The sequence below is a fragment of the Stegodyphus dumicola genome, chromosome 6 (assembly GCF_044657685.1).
Source record: "Stegodyphus dumicola isolate Sdum_Otavi_A_Nest chromosome 6, ASM4465768v1".
In the NCBI taxonomy this organism is placed as follows: Eukaryota; Metazoa; Arthropoda; class Arachnida; order Araneae; family Eresidae; genus Stegodyphus; species Stegodyphus dumicola.
Window position 1 is genome coordinate 58428674 of NC_140773.1, and position 14691 is coordinate 58443364.

The 14691-nt window shown below is 31.5% G+C and overlaps 1 protein-coding gene across 3 annotated transcripts in view; it reads left to right on the plus strand.

Moving 5' to 3' along the window:
- The window catches only part of LOC118195217 (uncharacterized), an 83659-nt gene that overhangs the window by 32147 nt on the left and 36821 nt on the right, over positions 1–14691 (plus strand). For all 3 annotated transcript variants that reach the window (XM_035366480.2, XM_035366490.2, XM_035366485.2), the window contains exons 3-4: positions 5236–6345; positions 12255–12595. In XM_035366480.2, coding sequence (XP_035222371.1) covers positions 5236–6345; positions 12255–12595 — 1451 coding nt within the window. The remainder of the gene's footprint in view (positions 1–5235; positions 6346–12254; positions 12596–14691) is intronic.

Here is a 14691-nt window from a genome sequence, read left to right on the forward strand (position 1 = left end):
AAGTAATTATTATTTTTAATTAGGCATTTCATGAATTAAATGCCCTTTTATTTAAATCAGTCGGATTACAAAGTTAAAAAAAATATAAGTTAGTCATCTATTGCTTTTAAATAGTTTAACTTCTTAATTAATATCAAACAGCTTAAATATGAAAGAATAATATCTTATGTTCTTCAGAAAGGCAAGAGACTTATATGAAAAGTGAATGAATGTATTAAAGTGAAACAGTGCAAAACTATATTCCGAGATTAATAGCTCTTTTGGGCTTGTAAAATATGTATAGTGTCTTACTTCTTATCACTCTTCAACTATATGTAACGATCTGCATCATTTCGAAAACGTTAACTTTTCAACTTAACTTTCTGTATTTGAGAAGAATTATGTCATTTCATTTTCTTCAAATTCATGGCAAATGGGGTTCGTAAATTTGCTGTTGTTCAATAGCTTATATTCCTATAAATCTTCATAGCTGGATAAAAGATGCAATGTTTGTAGGTAGAAATTCTTGTGAATATTTATCAAACCGTTTAATTGAGGGTCTGTTTCACAGTCGTTGCAATAGTTAGAATTTTGCTTGAACTTCGCTTTATATCTTCAATCACCCGCATTAATCTAGTTTTTTTCAAAAATGTTCGGCTCTTTGTTTAAAAGCATGAAACTTAAAAAGCGTACCTTTATAAAGCACCCACTTATAACACATATTCCAACAGCAACAGCTCATTGTTAGTTTATGACATGGCCAGAAAGCATAGCATCATTACGCAATTTACTGTTTTCTATTGCATCTGAATAAGTTTGCACGATTATCATAAAAACCATCATTCAGTATTATTATATTTTTTGCTCTTTATTATTTGAAAAACTGTCCGGTCCTCATGTGTCTCCGGTTAATTTCTTTGTTATCTGCTCATCTCCACTTATTCCAACATTATTCTTTTTCCCGTGAAATACGTTGTGTACATTTATTTGTGAATATACAGCATAAAATACGAAGAAGCAAGAATGCACAATATTCCTACTTACAATATAGATTTTGTGTAACATCTCTATAATATTGTTACGAATTTAGTATTTAAAAAGCTAATGTTAGTTCAATTATAAATTAAATGGTTTTATTTCTCGCGCAGTGCAGCGCGTGACGAATATTAAAAGAAAGCTAAGCCGGAAAATTGAAAATACAAGAGCGCGTGCATTAAATAAATAAATATCTCTTTTTGATTTCGAGAAAGTACTGGAAAATTCTAGCGCGTGATTTTAAAATCTTATAAAAGGAGGAAAACATCTCAGTTTGTAGCAGTTGCTTAGTTTGTTGTTGTTTAGAAAACTGCTCTTGTTGATTGTAGCGAATTCGCGGATTAGCGTTCTTTAGCTGTTTTGAATTACGTTCTATTGGACATTTGAGTAGTTAAAAGATAACTACTGTGAGATATTGTAATACTGCATGATAATTTGAGAAAATTTAAGCATTTTTGTTGTGATAATAATAAATTTTTGTTCATTTTTCATCGGACTTGTGCGTTCATTTCATAACGAACCCGTACGCACGCAACAATATATTAGAAGTTATAATCAAGTGTTGCATGAAATATTTTCAAGATTTTAATCAGCTGCTTACTCTGAACAATGACTGCATTGATCGCTCTGATGAAGGGAGATGCATTTATAACACTTGAAATGAAACTTTAAGGAACTGAATATATTTATATATGAGAACAATCTCAAGTACGATACCGTAAGAGATCTAGAAAAAAAAATAAATAAATAAATAAATAAATAAATAACCGAAAGATCATTTGAGATGAATTACGAGACAATAATTTCACAGCTAGTGGAGATCAACATCGCAATTCTTGGACATCATTAGTTTAATACTGTTTATCAGGAGACCTTGTCTAAGTAACAGAGGTACACACATCGGTGCAGAATTTTTGAGAAACGGAATATGGATGCCAGTATTATATGACCTTGAATTCAACATGGTGGTAACGACAACAATATGTCAAGAATATTTTTAACAATGCAGCTGTTTATAGAGTACAGTGCCAAGTGGAAATCACGCACGGATCGAATTTTAATACCTGGGGCAAATCTCCAACTTGGCAGCTGCCATATACTTTTATATGGAACTTTTTAATTTAATTTACCACGTTTTAATTTGGCACTTCGGTCATTTCTTCCGCGAGGTAACTATCTCAATTGCAACTAACATTAAATTTTTGAAAATTATCTGTGTTGCTTTTCACTAGTGAATTTACGATACTCTGCAATTTTTTTGGGCAGGATGGAAAGATTTTTTAATTAAAGATTAATTATTATAATTTGAATTAATGTTATGAGTACGTTACATTTTAAAAATTAATCCATGTAAGAATCCAAGTAAGAATCTATGTAAGAATTAATCCATCCAAGAAATTTAATGAAAAACTTTTGTTAGCTGTTTTTATTGGTTTTATTTCATTTCTTCTTGAATGTAATTTTAATGTACAGAAAGCACGAAAAAAATAATAATAATGGTTAAAATAGTCAGTTTAGATTATTTTACTCTTAGTTTAAATTTTTGTTTTGTTAGACTTTGAGCTGTATGCTGATTTGCGTTCTGTATCGGAAAACAATTATAGATAGTTTTGATTTACTAGGTTTAATACAGACCTTATCAGAGATTAAATTGAACCTCTAATTGTTTAATCTAATGCAAGAGTTGATTGATGCACCTCAATCACAGTAATCAGCAATGAATTTACCGCTTATGTGAGGGACTCAGAATTTTAATTTTAAAGACTCTACCGAGGTATTAAACTATTTAGAGTTTACAGTGAAAGTCAATAAAAATAATGCGGCATGAAAAAAGAAATATTGTGCACCAATGGAGGTTTTGCATTTACACCGCAAAAGCATTCCCATTAATTAATAATAACAAAAGTGAGTCTAATTGCTCTATTATTTCATATCTCATACATTAATATGGTAAGTGATATTATCACCACATACTATATATGCTTCGTAGAGCAATGATTTAATTTTGCTGAACAGCTTTTAGGTTTTTTTTATAAGGTTATAGTATGATATTCTTGAGACTATGTTATTTTCATCACAGGATTTAAGTGAACGTCAATTAAAAGATTCTCGATAATGCGAAAATGAGCTGCTAACTTTGACTCAAAAATGCAAGCAAATGCAACCCATTAGAAAAATCTTAATTTCATAACTTATATTATTTCACTTTTGTAAAAAACTTGAACAGTATTAAGGTATTTACCCAACGTGTTTTTGTAGTGCAATAATCAGTTATTTAAGAACCATATGGCCGACTCCGGGCGATAGCATACTTTATTTCCAATGATTTACCGCTTTCAAACGCCAAACGCGTTCAGAAATTAATGCAAAAAAAGTTACATTTTAATTTAATTTTTAGCATTCCTTAACCATTGGCCTTCAGAAAATTTGATATTCTAATATTTTCAGTGTGCCTTTAATAAGGAAACTGAATAGGAGCTTATATCTTCAACTAAAGTTGACAAAGTTTGTTGTAATCAGATAAGTTAAGAGAAATCTAATTGGCTAAATTGGCTAACTAAAGACGTGCTTTGGAAACGTCTTGTACTTACTTGTACTTGATCGTTAAAACTTCTTGTACTTGATACTTCTTGTACTTGATCGTTAAAACGATCAATTCTAATCAAGTATTTGCAAAAGCTTTTAAATGTCTTATGTCATTTTGTATTCCCGTGATTTTTAATTTGCTCTACAGGTAACCCTACATTGCCTTTCCTTCCCTTCTCCTGTTTAGCATATTCGTTTTGTAGAGCTTTGTTATTTTTCTAATAGTTAATTTTTATTTTAAGACAAGCCTTTCCTTTACCTTTTTATTTTTCCACCTCCATTTTCCTACCAGAATGAGTTTTCTGTATTACGCTTTGTACAAACAGGGTGGAAACTACTATTTAAGCTGAGGCCTGAGTTCCTTCAATAGGAGAACGTGTTCTACCTTTCGGCCACGTTGTTGTCATCAGCTGTTCTACAGCCGTACGTATTACATGCTTGTTAGCTTAGGCCGATCGTTCTTAATTAAGGGCCAACTACACGAGATTGACTCTGTGCAGCTTCGCTTGATTAAGTCTATTCAACATTAGTTAGTTTTATATTTTCTGTTTTGAGTTAAAGCCCAAGTGGAAGTTTTTTGCACGCCCAAGACAGGCCGTCTGTTAATCTAATTTTGAGTTAGAATAAAAGGGTACTTTACCTAGAGTTGTTATTTAAGTACAAGAACTCAGCGAATAGTCGCTACACAGTCCTTCAGTATTGTAGGTTTCAAAGAACTTTATTCTAGCTAGGATATTACAGTTTACTTAAATGATGTATTCGGCGGTACAGCACAGAATATTCTTCCTTGTTTAAAGAACAAGGATCCCATGCCTACCTCATTCGGAATGCTTAGAGGATTTCTATTAAGTCAGTATCAATATGAAGCTGAATTTTTGCCAGCTTTAAAATTCGATAGTTAAATCCGAGACTGACATGTTTCTTTTCCTTACACTGCTACATACACACTTTTCCATAACTAGATACTCTTTCGACGACTTCATACAGAGATTGTGTTAATTATTCGGATTTCAAAACTAATTTCCATTTTATTTCAGTTTCCTTTGCCCAAATAATTTCTGTGTAAGATTCTGCTTCTACTGAAATTAATTTTATGATTTGAGAGGTTTCATATTACAAATTTCTAACAAAAAACAAATAAATAATAATAACTACTGGAATAACAGCGAATTTCGAAAAAGGTGTTTTTTTATGTCTAGCGTCTGGGAGACAGCAAGAGGATTAAACTTTGCTTACACCGCGAATTGTAATTCTTTTTGCATTGTTAATGAGCTGAGATGAAACTCTTTATTTTAAACAAAATCGCTTAAACATTCACCACATTTGTTGAAATCATCGCAGATATTTTACTTTTGCATTTTTTGGAGTTTTCAATACTTAAAGCTGTAAATTTTTTAATGCAATAAACTGAAATTTATATGTTTACTTAAAATGAAAATTTATAAAAAAAAACAAAACCCACGATATGCTTACATAAACAAGTTGCTGATTAAAAAAAGAATTTCGCTGATTAACAAAGCATAATTAATCGAACTTAAATTCACCAATGAAGTATTAGTTTCCTTTTTATAGTAAATTTGATGTTTATTGAAATCAGCAATAACATATTTCCTGACATATGTTTAATACTTTCAGGTAAAAGACGAAATAGAGGAAGTTGTACGTCGATATAATCGAGACTTGTTGGACACGGAAGCCAAATTAAAGCATCATCTAGATATCTACTTGAAATCTGAACTCAAGAATATGAGACGACTTGAGCATGATCTCCAAATCGAACTTAACAACGTTAACAGCAACTGTGATTTAGTGGATAAATATGTTAATAATGGTGTAGATTGGACAGACGCTGAACTCACAGACTATAAAGAAATATTCCAAAAGACTCTCGAATTTCTAAGAGCTTTCGATTCAGATCCAACTGATTGCATCCGAAAAGTGAAATTTCACCCACGCTCCGATCCAGATGTCATACATAAAACGCTAATAGACTTTGCCGAAGTAAAACTGAACGACGAATGTTTTAACACTGGAAGTAACGGAGATATTTCTAACACAGTCAGTAGCAGTTCTAGTAATTTAAATGGTCCAACAGTTACTCTGACTCCTCCTCAAAATAATGCTTTATCCAGAAGCCAGAGTGATCACAGGTTAGCATCACATAGACAATCACAAAAGAAAGACAGAATGCAGAATGAAGACATGGGGCCCTTATCGAGGCGATTTAGAGAAAGATTTGCAATGGACAGAGACAGCAGCGAAGGGGACAGCAATAGGGAGCATTCACCTTCTTCCTGGAGAAAGGAACTCGACGATGTGCGGAGCAACCAGAAAAGTCGTTTCTCATCGCGAGAAACTATTGACGAAAGTGATAGCTATGAAGCTGATGCATATTCTAGGAACAGAACATCATTCCGAATCCCTGAAGATGGTCACATATCACCAATTAGAGATCATGTAACAGAAACGGAGGATGCCACGAAAGGGCCCTTGAGCGGGGTTATTAAAATACTGGACAGTCCACATGTAATGGAGAGGCTACATCATAGTGAAGTTAAGCAGAAGAAACAGAAAGAGGAAGAAGAGAGAAAAGCAAAAATGCCTCCTCCTGCTCCTCCTCCTGTTTCTAGACCCATGACAAGACAAATGAGCGAAGACGAAATCGAAAAACAAAAGAAAGAAAACAAAGCTGCAGCCGCTGCCACGGCTTCTGCAACGGCCACATCTAATACGGCAAGTAGTAAGGTAAGTTTATTCCATAAAATGCATTAGGTACTAGAAAAAATTCTGAATTGAAAATCATAAAATTCTGTGCTAAGCTCTAAGTCAAGCAGTAAACTACGTTTAAAATTTTGCAGTAAGGTAGGGAAAAAAGTTTAGGTATATGTCTTCTATAGCAGACTTTGCAAGAGAAAATGGCATTGGCGTAACTCGCACGATTTGTTGCTAAATGACATAATTGACTACCATAAACGAAAAATTGGAAAATATACTTTTTAAAATCTTCTAAAAATTTTTTCTGTTATTGGGAAACTGAAAATAGCAAACATTATGAGTATTTTGTAATGAAAAGGTTTATATTAACCCAAAGCAATTAAGAAAAACCAGTTAGATCATTAACCGTTTATTTTTTGCCCATGCGCAGATCGATAATTGTTTACATCTTGAAGTTGCGCAAATCGCTAAACTTTTGTTTCTCACCAATGCAGAAATGGGCCAAATCTATTTTCTCACCAAGGCTGCTACAGAAGACAAGTACCAAGTTTTGTATAGCAAATAATTTTATATCAGTAAGTTTAAAAACAAAATAACTGTCTTCAAATATTTGTGCTTTTAATACGTTAAATACTTCATAAGTGTATGAAAGATTACCCTTAACCGTAGTTCTAATATTTAGCAATCAAAACCATATAAAACAATTATTTATTCCAGTTCTCTTTTAATAAAAGCAGCAAACTCCAGCAAACTTTTAATAAAATCTTAAATTTATAATCATTTAGTGATAAGAATACAGAAAAGTAAAGAAAGGTATTAAAAATTCGAGTTAACACTTTATTATGATAATATGTCGAAGTTGTTCAGTAATTCATTCCTTTCAATTACTTCCACACAAGAAGAGTTAAAATCAAAAAGGTCGATTTCCTCACAATTTTATTAAAATTAATGAGCACATTTTTCATCCGAAAAGTAAAGAAAAATTTTACTTATTTTGCGGTTTAAAGAAGATTTTAATATGAGTATAATTAAAACTTACGAAAATGCCCGTGATACAAAGATTATACATTGCTAAAACCTTTGAAGGATCAATCACATTTTGAAGAAACACATGTATTACAATCATAGATTTTGAGAAAAATTACAGTGGATATACCTATTTCCTACAAATATACGCCACTAGAAAATGCGATTTACAAAATTATTTTATTCAACTTAAGGGAAAAAGTATTGCCCCAAGCACTTGTGTAAGTTTCAAATGTTTTAATATTCGGGAACAAAAAAAAATTTAATAAATTTTTATGAGGATTTCATGAGATATTAAAAGCGTATGTGATCTTCCTGAACTGCTAAAATGGTTAAACATCTGTGTTGATGGAATGTATATTGTCTTCCAGGAAATTCTAAGGCAATCTTTTCCACTCCTTTACAAACTAGGCCAGTCTCTAGCTGTCGAAGTGTCGTAGGAGGACTTGGCCATCGATCCCTATCGTCCCTTAAAAAGAACACGAGACCGGTAGCTCCAGCACATGACAAAAGCATGAGGTCCAACGATCTCACGTTCAAATTTCTGTTCTTCAAACTGCCATTCTATGATGTAAAGATCCATGTATTTGCTTATACGTGTTCCACTCCGAATCATCAGTTCTCCGCTTATATTTTGTGGAATTATTTTCCTTATATAAAGTACGATGTTCGTCTGGCTTCGAACAGAATTCTGACTGGTGTGTGAAGAGAAACTCTTTCTTACCATATGTGAGATGTTCATCCGCCCAGTACCTCCGCACTTTATGACGTCTTACTGTTTTAATTAAACACAAACTATAAGCCTTTAGACTATAATGATAAAAGTGGTTCACTCGGTTTGCATCGACAAGTTACGTCTTGTAACCTAAAAAATCTCGCTTTCGAAAAGCCTTTTGAACAAGAACAAGAAATGCCACTTACCAACAAAATGGCATTTCTTGTTCTGATTTAATAGCTGTTATGGATAGAAAACAGTCATCGACTTTTATTGTTTCACATGCGGGACCTTGAATTGACTACGAATACCTCCAGTAGTTTTGAAATCGGTTCTGGAGTCAAAAACTTACACTTTGAGAACTACCAAAGAAATTAGCTACATGTCTTTGTGATTCACCAAATTCCATATGATCGATTGTTCGACAAGTCATAACGTTCAGCTTTCTGAATGAAAAAAATGTCAATTAACTTAATATTGCTCAATGTAAACAACATTGTACGGAATTTTCTATCCGAGGTATTTCGGGCTAGCATAATTTTGTAAAAACAATGGTGTTTTAAATTTTCAAGTAGTTTAAATAGTTACAAATGTATATAATTTATTTCTCAATTTACGAAATCAAATACTCTTGTCTAACTGAGAGAGTTTTATAGAGTAAGAGAAATACTGTGCTGAAATCTGGCCCAACATCCTTTAGAATCATCTCATAGCAAATATTTTAGCAAAGACATACTAAGCTTTCAGCAGACTTTTTTTAATTGTTTTAAATGCTTTTTATTTAATCACAGTATTTTCTGTTCGGTACTCGTGTAAATCAGTACCAGAAATGTTTTTTAATCTGTATGGTTAGGCCTGGTTTTCTAGCTTCTTCAACAACGTTTTGCTACCTGTTGAATGTAAATTTCTGTTCTGTAGCTTAAAAATTTCCTCCAAGCATATCCAAACTGCACAAAACCTTGCAATTTCAGATAAGCTACATAAGACTGTAAAAGGCGTTAATAGAGGCAGCTTAAGCCAGAATAATACCTTGCTAAATTTTATTTGAAGAGTTCATTATTAATGCTTTAGCCACTTCTTCTCATTATTGAGACACTATGTATCTTTTTCTTGAATGTAAGGGGTGTAATGCCCATATATCCTCGTGATATAGTGGTCAACTCATTTAGCCAGTTACTGATGATCTTGCTTCGATTCCTAGGCACAGCACGGTTCATTTTTTTCCTCTCATAAAAAATTTCATGAAGCCGTATCTTGTCTTTGAAAGTTTATCATGATAAGCAGCAACTTAAATACACCTCAACCTATAAACGCACACAGTTTAGAAGAAAACGAAGAACGCAGAACTGCTGTAACATTAACTTGGATTTTACAAGGTGATGAACAAAGACAATTCGTCAAGGTAATGCCATCAGATAATGCGCAAAGGAGAACTAAATCTGTTTACAGTAAAATTCAGTCACTGAAATAAAACAAAGTCAGGGACAAACCCACATGGCTATTGCCCTAAGTAAACCTACGAAAATAACTCAAACAAACTTTACCGACGTAAATAAAGTTTTCTGAGTTACTATTATTCTCCCGTAAATACCTAAATTTAAATTCCCAATACCACACAAATGCTAGGAAACAACAACCGTGGAAATAGTCCGTCTCAGCTTTGCACAGTCAATCAGTATAAACTAGATCCTCTTCTTAAAATTAGTTCATATCTTTGCAGCGAATTTCTGTAACTAGAAATATAAGAGAGATCACAAAGAAAATTATATTAGTAACTAATTTGTTAGAAAAATGCAAACAGCTTTACAAACTGCTGTATTGAGTTATTTTATTATTCTATTTATTCATTTCAATTATTTAATTTTGATATTATTTAAGCATTTTATATTTTCTTGCATCTGTAATACATTTGATGTTTATTTAATTAAAGATGAATCTTATTTAGACGAATTATCTTTACACGAAATTTGATAAATTTTTGAACCATTGTGCCGAAATCTGAAAGATTGTATTAAACTTAATTTCACTCGTCTTTCTTTATATTTCTGACATGAATATATTAAGCAATTTATTTTTTAAATATTTTTCTATATATTATCTCAGATAAATTAAAAACTATTTAAACATTTTTTGAGTTCATTTGCACTTCTGCAGTTGAAAAAGAATGTTCTTTATTTAAACTTTTGAAAGTCCTGCAACCTAGTCTGCAAATTTATGAATATTACCCAATTCTTGATGTTTTAACTCCTACAATAAAATTAAAATTCTTTTCCGAAATTCAACTAAATGTTACTAGATTCTGTTTTATTGAATGTTGTTGTTGTAGTTTCTTTCACTGCAATTTCTTAAATATATTTTAGAATATCAGCCTCACTATTCACACCATTAAAACAAATAATTTCTGCAATAAGAGATGACAGTCAGAAAGATGACAGTTTAAATTAACTGATGCCTCACATTACATTATTTGAAAAAAAAAAAAATGCAGAAATGTTGTAAGAATAAAATTATTTGAAACGAAATTCCAAACAACTGGAAATAAAAATCGTCTTTAGTGATTTTTAACATTATCCGCTTGTAAAATATTGGGTCAAATCTTATCTTGCTAAGAAGACACAGTATTTAAAAATAATTTATCGTTTCTTTATTTCCTCATATTTATAAATGAAATTGCGAAATCACTTGCACTCTTTAACGTAATTTTATCTTTAAGTTTACATTCGTTTTCCAGGTGGAATTTTAATTCAAATGGAAGTTTCATGATATCAAATGTAGCCTGTTGTAAGCTGAAAGGATCTTGTTTAAATAATAAACTGATGATAGCTCCTATTAGTTACCACAAAAATTGACACTTTCACCATTAAATATGTAAAAAACATTGTAGTACGAGACTAAATTAAATGCATATAATTCATTATTTAGTTCTTAATTCTGATACAATATGTGAAGTCATAAACAGTTTATAAATGAAGGTGGATTACTGAACTCAACAGGATGGAGATAGGAACCGAGTTTCATGACTAAGACGTTTAGCGACGAGAACTTTCTAATGTACATATGGCATGAAGCATCTCCAGAATTCTCAACAATCCAACCATTGAATTATAGTGTTTGGTTCTTTGGACATGAAAAGAGGATTAATATAAATGCTAACTCAAAATACAATGATAACTTTTATGGTAGTTATAGTTTTCAGTGTAATAATGTTTTGGCTGTAGAAACTGACAATACAGAAGATGAAATAAATATCAGGGTAATAAGCTAAGCTTTTTTTTTAGTATTAGAAAATGTCTCCATCTATTTGATACTACCATATTGTATTTAGGAAACCCAGAATAAAAATAAAATCAATGGTATTTATGGAGCCATTCTCGTTTTATCTATCTTTTTTTATTTTATATTTTATATATATTTTCTGATAAATATTGGCGCGTTATAATTGAAAGTAAATAATTATTAGACTACAGTGGAAAATTAAGTTAATAGGCAGATTTGTCGGAAGCCATTGTAAATTTATCCGCAGAAAGTTTAAAGAAACCTTCACAGTTTAAGTGCGATATTGTTGATCAAATAAAGCTATTATTTTTGGCTGTAAAAGGTCCATAATTTTTCTTTATTTTGTACATGCTGTAGATTTATTTTCTTTTCAAACTAAGCCTATACTGTAAAATAAGCTCAAATAGACCATTTTTAAACTTATTATGAAATCAGATCAAGATCCGTTAAAGAAAGAAAAAGAGAGAAATGTTAGCCATAACCAAATAAACTAGATATAAAAGGTGAATCTCGTGTAAGTAAAATTAATTTAAATTCATGCCACTTTCTCCATCAAGAAGACTTGCATTATTATCTGAATTATGAATTGACTTGGATATGCATAAATTATGCTTAAGACTGCATTATGCAAGTCTTAAAATTGATAAAATCGGATGTCAACGTAAGCGTTTTACTAATTTTTACACAAAATACTTGAAAAAATAACCATCATATCTCCTGATTTATTTTCTGATGACTTAAGCCTGCTGGTATCAAAAATGCCTGATTTTAGCATTTCTTTTCAGATAGTTACTCCTTAAAATTATCTTTTTCTTTTACCGTAATACTAGAATTTATTTTTATTCGTTAGAATTAAAATAAATGTTAAGTTAAATATAATCATATTACGGCAATGAAACTAATAAGCGCAATTTTTCTGAAGACCGTATTAGGAAGTGAAACTTCAAGAACACCAAAAACATCCACAACAGCAAAACCTGAAGAATCACCTGCTCGCTCTTATTTATCAAAATATTCATCATCTCGAACTACTCTGGAAGATTCGAGTCCACCTAGAACTAGATCTTCAAGAGACACGTTAGAAGATTCTACAACTCGAAGAAGTCAAAGAGATACACAAACTCCATCCCCAAGACTGAGAAGTTGGAGAACAAATAATAGTGCTGTGACAGAAAGAGAAGTGTCACAAAGTCCTCCTGGTTCTCCGACAAGAACAAGGGATACACAAAAACCCCCAGTTTCGCCGAGGCCAACACCAACAGGGTAGGTGAACAATAAGTTTATTAAGTAAACTGGCTGCATGTATATCCTTTGCTTTGCTTCCATAACTAACTCAAGTGTTCTTGCTCATTTTATAAAGCTAATAAGGCTTTCCCCGAAGTTGTTTGCCAAATTAACAAATGACTTGAACTACCAGTTGTTATTTCAAAATCTGTTGTATTAATATGATATTTACAGCTGAATTTTTTGGCTGCTTTTTGGTCATCATAAGCTAGTATTATAAAGTTAATCTGATACGTGAAAACTTCATCTGTCTCACTGAAAAGATGAAAATATTCAGTATTTATAATTCTGAGAAAATACCGCCTTGAATGATATAAATTCAACATCAAGTTGGACAAAATCTAAAGAACGTTTTACTATGAATTATTTTAGTTTATATCAAATTCAAAAAAATTCCTAGTAAGGAAGTGTGTTCAGAGCTGACAAAATAAAACCCTGAAAATCTTACGATGTCTGAATTTGTGATACTAAGAATCTTCAAAAAATTCAAGTTTGTTTTTGAGTCTATCTCAGGTTTCAAAGGCTTTGCGTTGTAAAATTCATTACCAACTTTGTTCATGTAAAAGTGCTTTGCTAATAAGTTTGCGAATATATATTTTGATGGTGCAAAATTTAACCAGACTCAGAAATAAAAGTGCTTATTATTATATTATGTCAATTTACTTTATAAATTCCCCTTTTTATGTATACGGAACAAAAAAGTATGTAGCCCATTAGAGTTTAAAAATGCCATTTACTTACGCTACCCTCTGTCTGGTTGTTACTTGTCACTTAGGTTAACTTTAAATGCGTATAAATTAGAATACTGATTCTTTATTAGCAGTAAACTGCTGCAATGAATTGCAGCAGTTTCAATGATTGACGAACTGAATGATTCAATGAACATTGAATGATTGCGTAAACTGAAGAAAGAAAGATCCAATTTTTTAGCATAGTGTTTTTCTCTCTGAAATAATGAAAATTTATTGAAAGAATAGAGCCATTATTTAGCTTTACTAATAGTTATTAAATAAGACACATTCAATAATAGCCAATCGGAACATTCCTGAGAGGATTTCATAATATGAGTATATCATATAATGGTTAGTGCTTTGAAGGTGAATAAAATTTTCTCAAAGGAATAAAGCATACTTCAATTATTAGTTAATAAACTGTTAACGTACATAAAAGTAATTAAACATTTTGAAACAGTTCGAAGAAATCATGTATTTCCCAGTAGGCAATCGATTTCGTTTTAAATATAAAATGAAGTTTCATTCGGCTTTCCTAAATCTGAATAATTTTCAAACCCATAATACCACAAATTTATAACCAAGTATCTCATGAATTCATAGTTATCAGAATCAAGTGCCTCAGGTTGCTGTTCTTCAAACTCATCTTTTTTCAAGTTCAGTCAGATTACGAAAAATATAAAAATGTTGCAGGGCCCATATTTTTTGTGATATGTATTGTTTGTATATGGAGATTAAAGGACAAAAAATTCCTTACTACAAAATTTCTATTCTCATGAGAACACTTTAGGAAATGGAATGAGGTGATTTACTGATAAATTTTGGTCTCTGTTACAGTTCATTCACATCATTCCGAAATCCCAGTTGTACTGCAAGATACAAAATCTTTCTAGAAAATCACTGTTTGATATGAAAACATAAATTGTTTGATATATAAAAAAAAGGTTTAATGTCTTGAAAGTAATGATCAAAACCGAAACAAGAGTAACAAGACTTTTAGTCACATCTAGTCAAAAAAAATTCTCAGTCATGTAACTCTGTTCTATAAGCTATCTTGAAGGTCTGTTCACCTACTAATCTGTGAGTTACTTCATAACTGTAGCGAAATATCACCCTGAGGAAAATCAGATTAGCAAACCAGGGATTAAAATCAATAAACTTTTGTTTCACCACGAATAGTCATTCCCAATTGAAGAAAAAATATTTAACTCAAATCTGCCAATTTTCCATGCTGACACAGAACTTGTTAACAAATCAAGTGATATGCCCTTTTACCAGCGTAAAGTTATCAAATGAATACCTCTTTAAGAAATGCGACTGAATTTCATCATTGTTCACTTATCA